The sequence below is a fragment of the Lupinus angustifolius genome, chromosome LG16, assembly GCF_001865875.1.
Source record: "Lupinus angustifolius cultivar Tanjil chromosome LG16, LupAngTanjil_v1.0, whole genome shotgun sequence".
Taxonomy (NCBI): domain Eukaryota; kingdom Viridiplantae; phylum Streptophyta; class Magnoliopsida; order Fabales; family Fabaceae; genus Lupinus; species Lupinus angustifolius.
The window spans coordinates 5,040,160-5,053,193 of record NC_032024.1 but is presented as its reverse complement, the minus strand read 5'-3'; the positions used below and the strand labels follow the sequence as shown (position 1 = coordinate 5,053,193).

Here is a 13,034-nt window from a genome sequence, read left to right as displayed (position 1 = left end):
ACTATATATCGGTGAAGTTAGATATATCAGTAATAATCATTAGTTTAAATTCAACAGATTTGAAAATCTGTTATTGACTTATTCTATACCCAATATTTTAGCACTTGATTAGAGGAGAATCAATCTGTTTTGTTAGTTTGATTCTATCTATATTAAGGTTGCTACCTTGTGTATATATACCGATAGAAATCAATACCAAAATAATCAATTCTTCTTTTTATATGGTATCAGTCAAACACGATCCACTTTTCTTTTCCTAGTTAAGGACGTCGCTCCTCAACCCCACTGTCACCCTTGCTTCTAATGGCCACCGACAACACCTCTTTTCTCTCTGATCCTTATGAGCCCTCTAAACCCTTTGCTTGTATCACTCTTATCAGTGATACCAAGCTCCTTCCCACAAATTATCTTACTTGGAAACTCCAAGTTGAAGCTCTTCTTGATGAATGTGACCTGCTCAAATATCCTGATGGCTCCTTCCCTGCGCTGCCGGCATCACTTTCCACCACTGCAATGCCTTTAGTGTCGGATCCTAATCCTACCTATCAAACATGGCGTCGACAAGATCGCCTTGTCTATGGTGCCCTTCTCACCACTTTATCCAACGAAGTGGCCTCCCTAGTGTCTCAGACCAAAACCTCGTATGATCTTTGGACCCTCCTCAAACACACCTATGCCAAAGCATCTTGTAGTCATCTCAAGCATTTAAAAGAGCGTCTTCGCACTGCTTCAAAAGGAACCCAATCTATCCAAACCTATATGCATTCTCTGAAACAAACAACGGATCTTCTTGCATCCCTTGGATCTCCAGTTTCTATTGAAGATATGATTGATCATGTCTTGCGTGGCCTTGATGACGGCTATAGAGCCGTTATTGACAGCGTGAATGCAAGGGACACTCCAATCATTCTTGATGATCTCCTTGAGAAGCTTCTCATCCAAGAACTCTCCCTTGTTGCTACTCAGAACCAGAATCCTGGTCCAATCACAGCCTTGCATGCCCAAGCTCGACCCAACCCCAACAACAACAGGTATAGATCTGGGCAATTCTCTAGACAGTCCAATAATCACCCTGGCAACCGCAAACCATTTCTAGGTCGATGTCAGTGGTGCAATGTCAAGGGACATGTCCTATCTCAGTGTCACACATTTAGGCAGCAGCATCCCGGTGTCCCACCCCCCCCCCCCCTCGGAACTCTTAGAATTACACTGGCCAGGCTCAAGTCAATGCTGCCACTACTGCCCCTTCTTATAATATTTTCTTGGTTGACAGTAGATCAACCCATCACGTCACAAATGATCTTGAAAATCTGGCACTTCATCATCCGTACACTAGTCCAGACTCGCTGTTCATGGGTAACGGTTCAGGTTTAAACATCTCTCATTCTGGAACACTTTTAGTTAATGATTTATCCTTGTCTAATGTTCTATGTGTTCCTTCCATGCAACAAAAAATCTTTTCTGTCTCTAAACTTACCCAGCAAACTAACTCTATTGTTGTTTTCCTGCCACATTCTTTTTATGTGAAGGATTTACAGATAGGTCAAACAACCCATACAAGCTCATGTGTCGATGGACTTTATCTCTGGCCAGCTACCTCACCATTTGTCCACACTATCCGCAATGACTCCTCTGCGTCATGGCACCATAGGCTTGGGCATCCTTCCTCTTCTATCTTCAAATTCATTCAACAAATTTTTTCTTTGAGCTCAAATAAATTCTAGCCACTCATCTCAAATTAGCAAAAGTCATAAGATTCATTTTCATGAATCTACTCTTAGGTCTTCTTATCCATTAGAAATAATATTTTCAGATGTATGGACTTCTCCTATTTTATCAATTGATGGTCTTCGTTACTATTGCATGTTTGTTGATCATTTTACTTGCTATATTTGGCTCTATCCAATGAAATGCAAATCTGATGTGCAATCCATATTTTCCAAATTTAAAACACTTGTTGAAATTTTTTACCACCATAAAATAAAAATTCTATACACAGATAATGGTGGTGAATATATTGGTCTTCGTACTTTTTTAGGCACTCATGTAATAAGCCATTACACAACCCCCCCCCCCCTCATACACCTGAACACAATGGCATCTCAGAACGTCGTAATCGTCAAATTGCTGAAACTGGTCTTTCTCTTCTCCATCACTCGGGCATGCCTCTCACTTATTGGCCTCACGCCATGACCATTGCAGCTTATCTCATAAATCGTCTACCAACTCTAATTCTTGGGTACCAATCACCCTATTCCAAATTGCTAAACATTAGCCTGGATTATCATAAGTTAAAATGTTTTGGATGTTTGTGTTTTCCCTAGATTAAACCATATGCTAACCATAAACTTGCGCCAAAAGCTGCTTTGTGTGTTTTTGTAGGTTACTCGGGTAATCAACATGCATATTTGTGTCTTCAACCCACAACAGGCAGGATTTATACCTCTCGACATGTGAGGTTTGTGGAATCTGAATTCCCATTCAGCACCCTAGCACTTCAACCTAGTCCATGTGCAAAATCTCAAACAGGACCACTTCAACTCTCCATTTTATAGCCCCCACATCCAACTATTGTGAGTACTCCTCTCAACCTACCAGATGATCTCTCAGTTGTCCCTTCCTTTCCATCCATCACTCCTTCCATAGATTCAACCTCATTGTCGACCACAACCACCAACTCTCCTCACTCTTCCACACCAATCTCGCAGCCATTACCACAACTTCCTGCCCCACCGTCACGACCCAATGCTGACCCAACCGATAACCAAAACACCAATGGTGGCGGGATCATCACAAGGTCTAAGAATAATATTGTCAAACCTCTCAAAAAGCTCAACCTTCATGTCCACTCCTCCTCTCCCATTGAACCCAGCATTATCACCCAGGCTCTTCGTGATCCTGATTGGCGCTCAGCTATGCAAGCTGAATTTGATGCACTACAACGCAACAACACTTGGGATCTTGTTAGTCGGTCTTCTGCTCCAAATTTAGTTGACTACAAATGGGTTTTTCGCATCAAACGACATCCGGATGGAACAGTTGATCATTACAAAGCTCGGTTAGTCGCCAAAGGGTTTCATCAACGCCCCGGTTGCAACTATACGGAAACATTCAGCCCAGTTGTTAAACCAGTAACCATCTGTATTGTCCTAACACTTGCAGTCCACCAAGGTTGGTCCATCCTTCAGCTTGATGTTAACAATGCATTCCTTCAAGGGACACTCAAGGAGGAAGTCTTCATGATACAACCTCCTGGTTTTATTAACAAACAATACCATGATAATGTATGTCGCCTCAAAAAGGTGTTGTATGGACTAAAACAGGCACCTCGTGCCTGGTATGCGGAGCTTCGAGTATTTCTGCTTTCCCTTGGTTTCATCAACTCCACTACAGATGCCTCTCTCTTTATATATAAAAAACGGGGAGTTACATTATACTTATTGGTATATGTTGATGATATCATTGTCACTGGGAGTTCCTCTACAACATTGTCCAACCTTATTGCCACACTTGCTGCTCGGTTTTCATTAAAAGACCTTGGTTGTCTCAGCTATTTCTTAGGTGTCGAAGTCATTCCCTCCACTATAGGTATGTTCCTTTCACAAAGGAAATATATCATTGATCTACTACATCGATAAGGTATGTTAGATACGAAACCAGTCTCTACTCCATTGTCTGCCACTACTCTGCTACTCAAGGATTCAGGTGATCTCTTGCCTTCTCCAACTGAGTACCGAGCACTTGTTGGAAGCCTTCAATACTTGAGTCTTACACGGCCCGGCATTGCCTTTAGCACCAACAAACTTGCACAGTTCATGCAGACTCCATGCACAACGCATTGGTCTGCTCTCAAAAGAGTGCTCCGTTATTTGGCAGGCTCTTGCGACAAGGGAGTATTTATTTAGCAATTGCACCACTCACTTTTCATGCCTACTCGGATACGGATTGGGCAGGTGACAAGGATGATTATGTTTCCACTACTGGTTATTTGTTATATCTTGGCAGCACACCCATATCTTGGAGCTCAAGAAAACAAAGGTATGTTGCTCGCTCATCAACAGAAGCGAAGTATAAAGCATTGGCTGACACAGCTTGTGAGCTTCTATGGGTCCTTTCCTTATTCACTGAAATTGGTCACACACCAACAACCAATCCGGTTATGTATTGTGACAATCTTGGTGCTACAAATCTCAATGCTAATCCTGTGTTCCACTCTCGGATGAAACATATCGCCTTAGCTTATCATTTTGTTCGACAACATGTTCAACATGGCACCTTTCGTGTGTCGTTTGTATCGACTGATGATCAGCTTGCCGATATTCTCACAAAGTCTCTACTTCGTCCTCGGTTTGCCTACTTACTATCCAAGTTACATCTCTCTTCCAGACTATGCAACTTGCGGGAGGATATCAGTAATAATCATTAGTTTAAATTCAACAGATTTGAAAATCTGTTATTGACTTATTCTTTACCCAATATTTTAGCACTTGATTAGAGGAGAATCAATCTGTTTTGTAAGCTTGATTTTATCTATATTAAGGTTGCTACCTTGTGTATATATACTGATAGAAATCAATACCAAAATAATCAATTCTTCTTTCTATAAGATATGCATATATAATATATTAACATTAATGTTAAAAACCCAATAAAATTTGTTATTTTCATTAAAAATTTAATTTTAAATAAAAATCGACATGTATGATTGGTACGGTTCAATTGAAAACCGACCAGTATGACCGGTTTCAACCAATTTTGACTAATTTTAACCAGTATTATTGTATGGCATAATTAGTGTACCATACCGGTATTGCGACTGATTCACCGATTTACGGTTGAACTGGCCAGAACGAACCGGTATTTACAACACGGGTTTTTATCATCTTGGTGAGTAAATACTCCATCATATGGGTAGGAATTGATTTAAAATTAATATGTTTAATGCCACTTAAATTTTGATTACTTTCTTAGTTATTTTTTGTTAATATATTGATATATAATTTATAATATAATAGTATCATAAAAGCATACCATAGAAGTTATATTTTATTGAGGTGTTATATAATTTATTTGTTAACCAAACAAATTTATGTAATTTAGTTGGTTTTAGTGTCATTATTTTTATTAAATAAGATAGGTTTCTACTTTCTATAGTATGTTTTTTACACAGTTTCTATAGCGTGTTGGATGTAATATTTTAATGTCTATTATTTTCTAATAAAAGTCAACTTGTGGACTTCAATCATTATATGCAACTTCCTACTAAAAATAATATAGGGCATTTTTTTTGTACAACTAAGAGTATCTCCTCAACTTTTTGGGTAAGGAACTAATTTATTTCGGTATTCGTTGTTTCCCCTCCCAATAATTGTCACTCTCAAGAATCGAACCATCGACCTTGGTAATCCAATTAAGCCTTACACCACTATCAGGCATCGATCCATCTAAAGAATTTCCTTTTGAAACATAGGTATCTTTTTTATAAGAAAACATATATATATTTTTTACATTAAGTATTTCATTAAAATGTATTCATGATGTCAACCCATCAAAAAATGCATGTATAAAAAATCTTTACTTTTTACAATATTATTTAGTTCTTTATTATAGGAGTCTAATAAGTCTTATAAAAAAAAGTTGCCTAACAACATAACCATTGAAACTAAATTGGATTGAGATCATTTCTATTATTGAATCCACCATTATTGGAATGTGAGAGGAGAATGAAATTCATCAATTTCGTAATATTATTTTATAAAAATATAATAAAATCTGGATAGATAAAAAAAATTATATGCCACATATGACTGTATGAGTATTTTTATTCAGTATTGGACTTTCAGCCTTAGAGAGAATCTCTCACGTCCTTATTAAGCTTAAAGCAACCATCTTACCAAGGAAGCATGGTTAAAGCCATCAGGATCAAGCAAGAGGTTGATCAAGTAGAGGCCACGGCTAGAACAGACAAGACCAAACAGAGTAACAAGACCAATTCAGAGCTTGACCGAGGAAGCAAGGCTAGGCTAAGTCCAGGCCAAACCCTGGCCAAGGGAGCAGACCAAACCAGGCCAGATTCTGACTGAGGCAACAAGACTAGGCCTACCTGGCCAGATCTTGACCGAAGGAACATAGCAGTCAATACTAGGCCAAATTAAGGACCCTAAGTCAACCAAGCCAAGCGAGATTAGTCATGGGTCATATAGTCCAACATTTAGACCAACTTGGTAGATTTGACTCAAATCATATTGGCAATTTTGGTCAACAACAACAATAACTTGTGTAGCAAGAAAGTTATATTCACTCTTGTTTTTATTGTATTTAATCACATGTGTTTTAGATATTAGTTAGGGTAGTTAAGTTGTTAATTAGTTAAGCTTTGGAAGTGTACAAATCTTCCTTTGAATTCTCTTGTAATAGCAACTTGAATTCATTTCACATTATCATTCAATAATAGAGTTATATTCACTGAAGTTCTTTCAATCTTCTTCGTTCACTTCAATTCAAATTCTTTACTTTTTCAAGAATCAATTCAAATTCTTGTTCCTTTTCTTTTCGTAAGAGCCTTTTTTTTTCTTATAGTCCTTCATTCATCTCTCTCTTCCTTTGTTCCAATGTTGCTTTTATTTGTTGTAACAAGTTGTGGAAGTACCTCTCATCTGCAACAAAACCATAATCTTAGTTGGCTGAAATCTTACCAACACAATCAACGTGATCAAGTCAATTATTGCGCGAAGTACTAGTGTTCCCAAGAAAAAATCATAAATACATGGTAATGTAGTACTGATTTTGGTATGTAATATCTGTTCTATGTGGATAGTTAATTTTTTAACTTTTATGACGAGTTCAATACATGCTATATAGAATTTGACATGCTTAGGTTAAATGAGGAAAACATGTACCTAACTATAAAAGAAACATTCATTGTGACAAGTGCCTTATGTTTTCTTTTTGTTGATGGCAGAGGATGATTAGTGAATATTGATCAAAATTTTAGGAGGGGCAACAAAATTTAATTGCAAATTGTAATTAAAATTAATTTAATAACAAAAAATATAAAAAAACATACATTATTATATTATAACTAAAATTTTCAGTTATTTCCTTTTTAATATTAGTCACTATGTTGTTTGCAATAAATTTATCTTCTATCTTCCTACCTAATTTTGTTTGATTGTTTTTGTTGTTGAAAATGATATTTATGTTAGCTGAACCACAATAGTTAAGATAAGACGAATAATTTGATAAAACAATATATGACTAACGACATATTGTTGAAAGTTTTTCAAACTTGAATGGCTAATGATACCAATAATAAAATATTGAAATTGACATCTCAAACTAATATTCTCTTGCTCGTTAAAATCCATAGCATATAATTGTTGGACAAAAATACATATATTATCAATATCAAATGACTTATAAGCACTCATAGGATATATATATTATCAATACATACATAATCTCTTTAATTAAGCGTAAAGAATTAGATCTATTATGTATAATTTTTAGAATGACACACAAGTTGAACCATATTTATTTATTAAGCTTCAAATTAAAGAAATATGTGAGGTCCAATTAGTATCTCCATAAAGACGTCATTTGTGTGTAGGTAAATGCAGTGCACGTGTTCTTCCAAAAATTATGTCACTCAATGTGTTACTTGTTATGATTGATTGAAAAAATGTATATTGTAATTTAGAAGTTTAATAATTAAGTATTTTTATGATCAATCATAACAAATAACACACGGAGCAACGCATTTTATTGAACAACAAATATGTTCAAGTAGGGAAAAATCCAGGGGGGCAACTGCCCCCACCCGTCCTTGTAATCCTCCGCCACTGTTAGGAAGCTAGGTAGTTAAGAGTTAAAGTTAGTTTGTTAATTTTGTATCATTCATTTGTTTGGATCACAAGTCTTTTTCTTTTGTATAAATAAGTCATATTTACTTCACTTCTTCAATAATGAATTTCTAGATTTCTAGCCAAACAATTTTGAATATGGCAATGTACATCCATGTTAATAAGGCTGAAAATTATGTAATAATGATATTGATATTTGTTTAAGAGTGTCACTATCTTAATCTTATATTCTTTTTTTTGGTACATTAGAAGTTACGATACTCCTTTACATTAAACATCTTTGCTCCCAAAATATGTCGATTTTTTTTAACTAAATTCTTGATATAATTTTTATTATCTCAAACTATTTTCTACGGAAATAGTTGCTCTGGTTTCATTTTGCTCTTAAACAAAAAATGTATCATTCTCTTCATTGTCAATTAGTTTATGTGATGGATAAAACTTTTATTTTTTTGTCATGGACCAAAAAAGTACAATGTTTGATCTACCACTTGGCAAAATGTTAGTGTCGCCTTTCTCCATTTTGTTTTGGATGGTAACCAAATGGATGGAATAAATTTGCGCAATTGAGAAAACTTAACCTAACATTTTGTTACCTTTATTTAAAATATAAATTTAATAGATTGATTATGTTCTATAAAAATTGTTTGTATTAATACCTATAATATTATGCTTAATTTAGCTCTCCTCTTCAAACACATAAAAAATATTTCTTAATTGAATTTATATTCAAAACAAGATTTCTCATAATCATAAGGATTTAAGTTGTATACACTGACAGTGTATGTGTTTTTATACTATTAGTAAATCATCCACCATTCATATGTTAATCATAATTGATCATCTAATATAAATCAATGATGGATGATGTGCTGACAGTGTAAAAAAATTTACACTCACGATACATAGATTTTAAACTCTCATCATAACGTGTTTATGCTTTATAATGAATACTTTATGAAATGTTAATCCACGCAAGGAATGGAAAAAATGGTCAAAATGTTACCTTTGAAAAGTAGATCAGATTAACAAATATTAGTGTATAGTAATGTGAAATGTTAGTCTTCTTTCCATTAGGGATCTTGACCCATTCTACCTTTCCTTAATCTACTTCTTTCTACATTTACGTAAATTTTAGTGTAAAAATATGTGTGTTAATTGCATTATTTGTATGGTATATTTAATAGGAAAAGAGATAAAGGGAATGGAAAGAAGAAATCAAGATACACAGAATCCAAACAAATAGAAATGCTTAGAAAATATATAACATTTTATATCTTAGGAAGAAATAATACAAAGCCATTGTGTAGTAATATGCAACTCTTATTATTATATCAAGGGCAAAAGTGCACCATTAAACAAGTACAAAAGCTACAAGACTTCAAAACTTTACTAAATTTGATTGTCATTTCTAGTTGCTTGAAGTCTTATTTGCCTATTGAATTTCTGAATAAACTCCTCCACTCTTTTATTAAGATCTTCATTTGTCATCTTAGAAAACTCATTGTCTTCTTCTACCTTCATAGTCTCTAACCCCCTCACTCTTTTCTTCCTCTCATCAACCAAAACACTCTTAATTCTATCTCTATGGTATCTATCCGATTTACTTCTTCGGATTCTTGCATGGCTTGTTTTCTCTTCAAACTTTTTATAATCATCATCTGCTTGTAAGGGAAGAATTGGCTTTTTATAATTGGACCATTCACTAGCTTTTTTTAGTTCATTTCGTGCCGCAATTTCTCGTACACGTTGAGGGATAATCTCACTATTCTTCTTTTTGTTTCCCTTTATATTCTCTTGCCTGATCGATAAGAGACTAATCTCTCGAGATATAGTCCCATGCTTAACTGGGGATCTATTAGTGATAGTTTCTTTCCTTCCATGCAACAACTTACCATTTAGCGCAATGCATTGTTTATCGACTTGTTCATATTTGGGGACATATGAGGTTGTGACATAGTTTCTTTGTTGTCTATGCAATATATACTCTTCATAAAGATCATTTTCCTTCTTTGATGAAAAAAATGCACCATAATCAGCAGCAATGATGATAATGAGAGTGTTGGACATGAAAAACCAAAAGATATTATTGTTGAAGAGATTACATGGAGAAACCTTAAAGATATAGAAGATAAATATATAGATAAAAAGGGAGAACATGGAAGCAAAGAAAGATAAACTCTTTGATATATTGGTGTGATCTTTTGTTTTGTAGTGTTTCATATAATCTTCCTCTAGATATGGTAGTTTGGCCATGCTAGATATATACTTAGAAAAGTGACAAGAGTGTGAGAACCTTGTGTTGATGAAGTTGAGTGTGTATATTAATGTGGTTTGGTGAGAGTGCCAAATGAATCATATAGAGCTTATATATGAGCTTGAATTATGATTAGGGTGTAGAATGATTGATCCCTTGAGTGACAAAAATACCCTCATATCTTTCTTGTGGCTAACTTTTCTTTGGCCCCTTAATTTGAATAATATGGGTTCAATACAATAAACTATATTGAATAGAACGTGTCAGCCGGAATGGAGATCATCTATCTCAAGATTTGGTGTTCTATTGTGTATCAATTCTATCAGAAAGTAACAACTAGTTAGGGGAAAAATCATAAAACCAGAAAATAATTTTTTTTGATTATTTGTTGTAATGTGATTAGTTTGGAACATGAAGACATAAATTTTTTGGGACAGGTGATCCTTGTTCAATTTAGTGGATATTATATTAGCCTTATAACGTACTCGTGTTGGATATTTTTTATTTTTTTTATTTTGTAGATTACATGCATTATATTACATTTTTTTATACATACATACATATATTTTACATATGATACGTGAAGCACCGATCTATTAAAATAAATTTTGGTATTTAATCGAGAACGTAACTGCCTCTAATAACATTTTTTCATATGGATGAATCTTAGCATAAACTTCTAAGATCACATGTTTAAGGGATATTAGTCATTTTCTCTTGCACCAAAACGCATGAAATAATCATGCTACTTATTTCAATGGAATGTTGGTTTGATCAGCATATTTGTTTTTCTAATATACAAGACATTGTATGGTATACATGGTTTTCACATACAATTATCTAATGATATCATAGATAATAAAAAATATATTTTACAAGCCAAAAAACTATATTGAAATAGAGTATAAGAGTATTCTAAAAAGTGAGGATCTTGGGCACAAGGAAAAGGAATGCAAGCTGTGCAGTTTAAAATTGGTTAGGATCTTCTTCATTTCTGAAGAGAGAAATATACAAAAAATAAAGAATTTTTTTATGATGAGACTATTTTTATCATTTAGAAATAATATGATGACATTTTTATCCTTAAACGTAAAGATAAAATAAAAAATTTGTATATTCATTACTGAAGATGATTCTTTTCCATTCAAAACTTATCATATAATGGAAGAAATAAATGACATGTAAGTTCATATAATCATGAATGCAAAATAATGTTGAATATAAAAATAGATAAGAGATTCACTTACTCCAATAGTAAGTTTTTTAAACTTACTTCCTATCTTAGCCATCAATTCTAGGAAAATCCAATGGTTTGAATTAGAGAATAAATCTAAATCATTAGATGTCCATAAAATTGATGATTAGGATGAGAAGTAAGTTAAAATTTTTTACTGTAAATAATCCCTGCTCATAAAAATAATGTATACAAAAACAATCATCATACCTAAGAGGCTCCGCACAAACTCCAATAACAAAAAAAATTGTATAATCAAAAAGACTAATTTATAAATAATAAATAGATATAAAGTCTTATCGAATCTCTATTGTATAATAAAATTGTTAAAGTTTGATATTCGAAAATAATACTTATTAGTAGAGATAATTATATATCCTACTTCAAATTCAATATGATACTATTGGTTATAAAAAAATATCAGACATGAAGAAGCCAACAAGTAATGAATACCTTGATTAGAGAAGAGCCAATATCACGAGTGGAGTTGATCAAGTCCATGGTATTGAAACTAAGTATTTCAGTTATCGTATACAGACAAATATAGGCACTCAATTCGCGGAGAAGAAAAGAGAAATTATAGGTGACAATTAGAGCATGATTACGAATAAACTAGATATGAGGATCTTGTTTAACGATTAAGATAGGTAGGATACATTATATCTTTCCGCTTTGTTTTCTCACAATTATTCTACATGATAGTTACGCAAGTTAGAAATTATCATGCATGAAAATAGGGGAAACATGGGGAAGTTAAAATATTATATATGTCATGATAAATTGACATGGTTCAAACACGTAGCAAAGTGTGCACAGGTCAATCATTCAGCTATGATGATTATGAGGTGATGTTTTAAATTACAATCAAGACTATAATTATACTCAAAAAATGTATACATCAACATTATATGAACTATGAACTGTATCATTCATATTTAATTATTATTGATTATTTAAAAATAATATAAATGAATGATTAATAATGTAATATATATAAATTTTTATAATTAACAGTATATAGATATTACACTCATAATTATAACAATAATATTACAATTTTAGAAATCTTTTCATAACTTTCCACAAGATGATAAACATAATGTATCTCTAACCCAAGTTTAGAAGGTCTACTAACTCTAAAATTTAACTTAATAATCCCTCAAAGTCATTCATATGCCGTCCATTATGGCAGTCCGTGAAAGTGTTTTCTACAAGTTATTGAGATTAAGATGATTGTTTCTTAATTACAAAGTATAGGGAGTTTATTATCCCTTTCTGAACCCTAGAACAAGCATAATTTTTGATGAACCATTAGAGCAATCACAATGTGGTAAACAATATATCTATCTATTCTATTTGGGTCGCACATATTATTTTATAATTTATTACAACTCCTCATGAAATAGGACCAAGATATATTTTTTCCTACAATAACAAACATCATTGTTATTCTTATTTGGATCTCATAGCATCTACCTTTTTCCCACAGATCGGTGCTTCACGTTGTTATATAGTTGTTTTGGTTTTAGTGTTTATGGAGAATAAAACTAATTAATGGTCACTTTATAGACATTGATAATATGGTCGATTATGTTTTTTATTTTTGTTTTGAATAAGGCTATATATAAAGCTCCAGCTCATGAATACAATGCATGCAAGTTTTCTATCTTTCTATTATTCT

At 33.4% G+C, this 13,034-nt stretch overlaps 1 protein-coding gene across 1 annotated transcript; it reads right to left on the bottom strand.

Annotated features, from left to right (window-relative positions):
- LOC109329218 lies at positions 9,255-9,932 on the bottom strand. Its single transcript, XM_019562887.1, has one exon. It carries the CDS (start codon positions 9,930-9,932, stop codon positions 9,255-9,257), a length of 678 nt encoding a protein of 225 aa, XP_019418432.1.

Coding starts and splice junctions, on each gene's coding strand:
- LOC109329218 (XM_019562887.1), bottom strand. CDS start 9,932: ATGTCCAACACTCTCATTATCATCATTGCTGCTGATTATGGTGCATTT.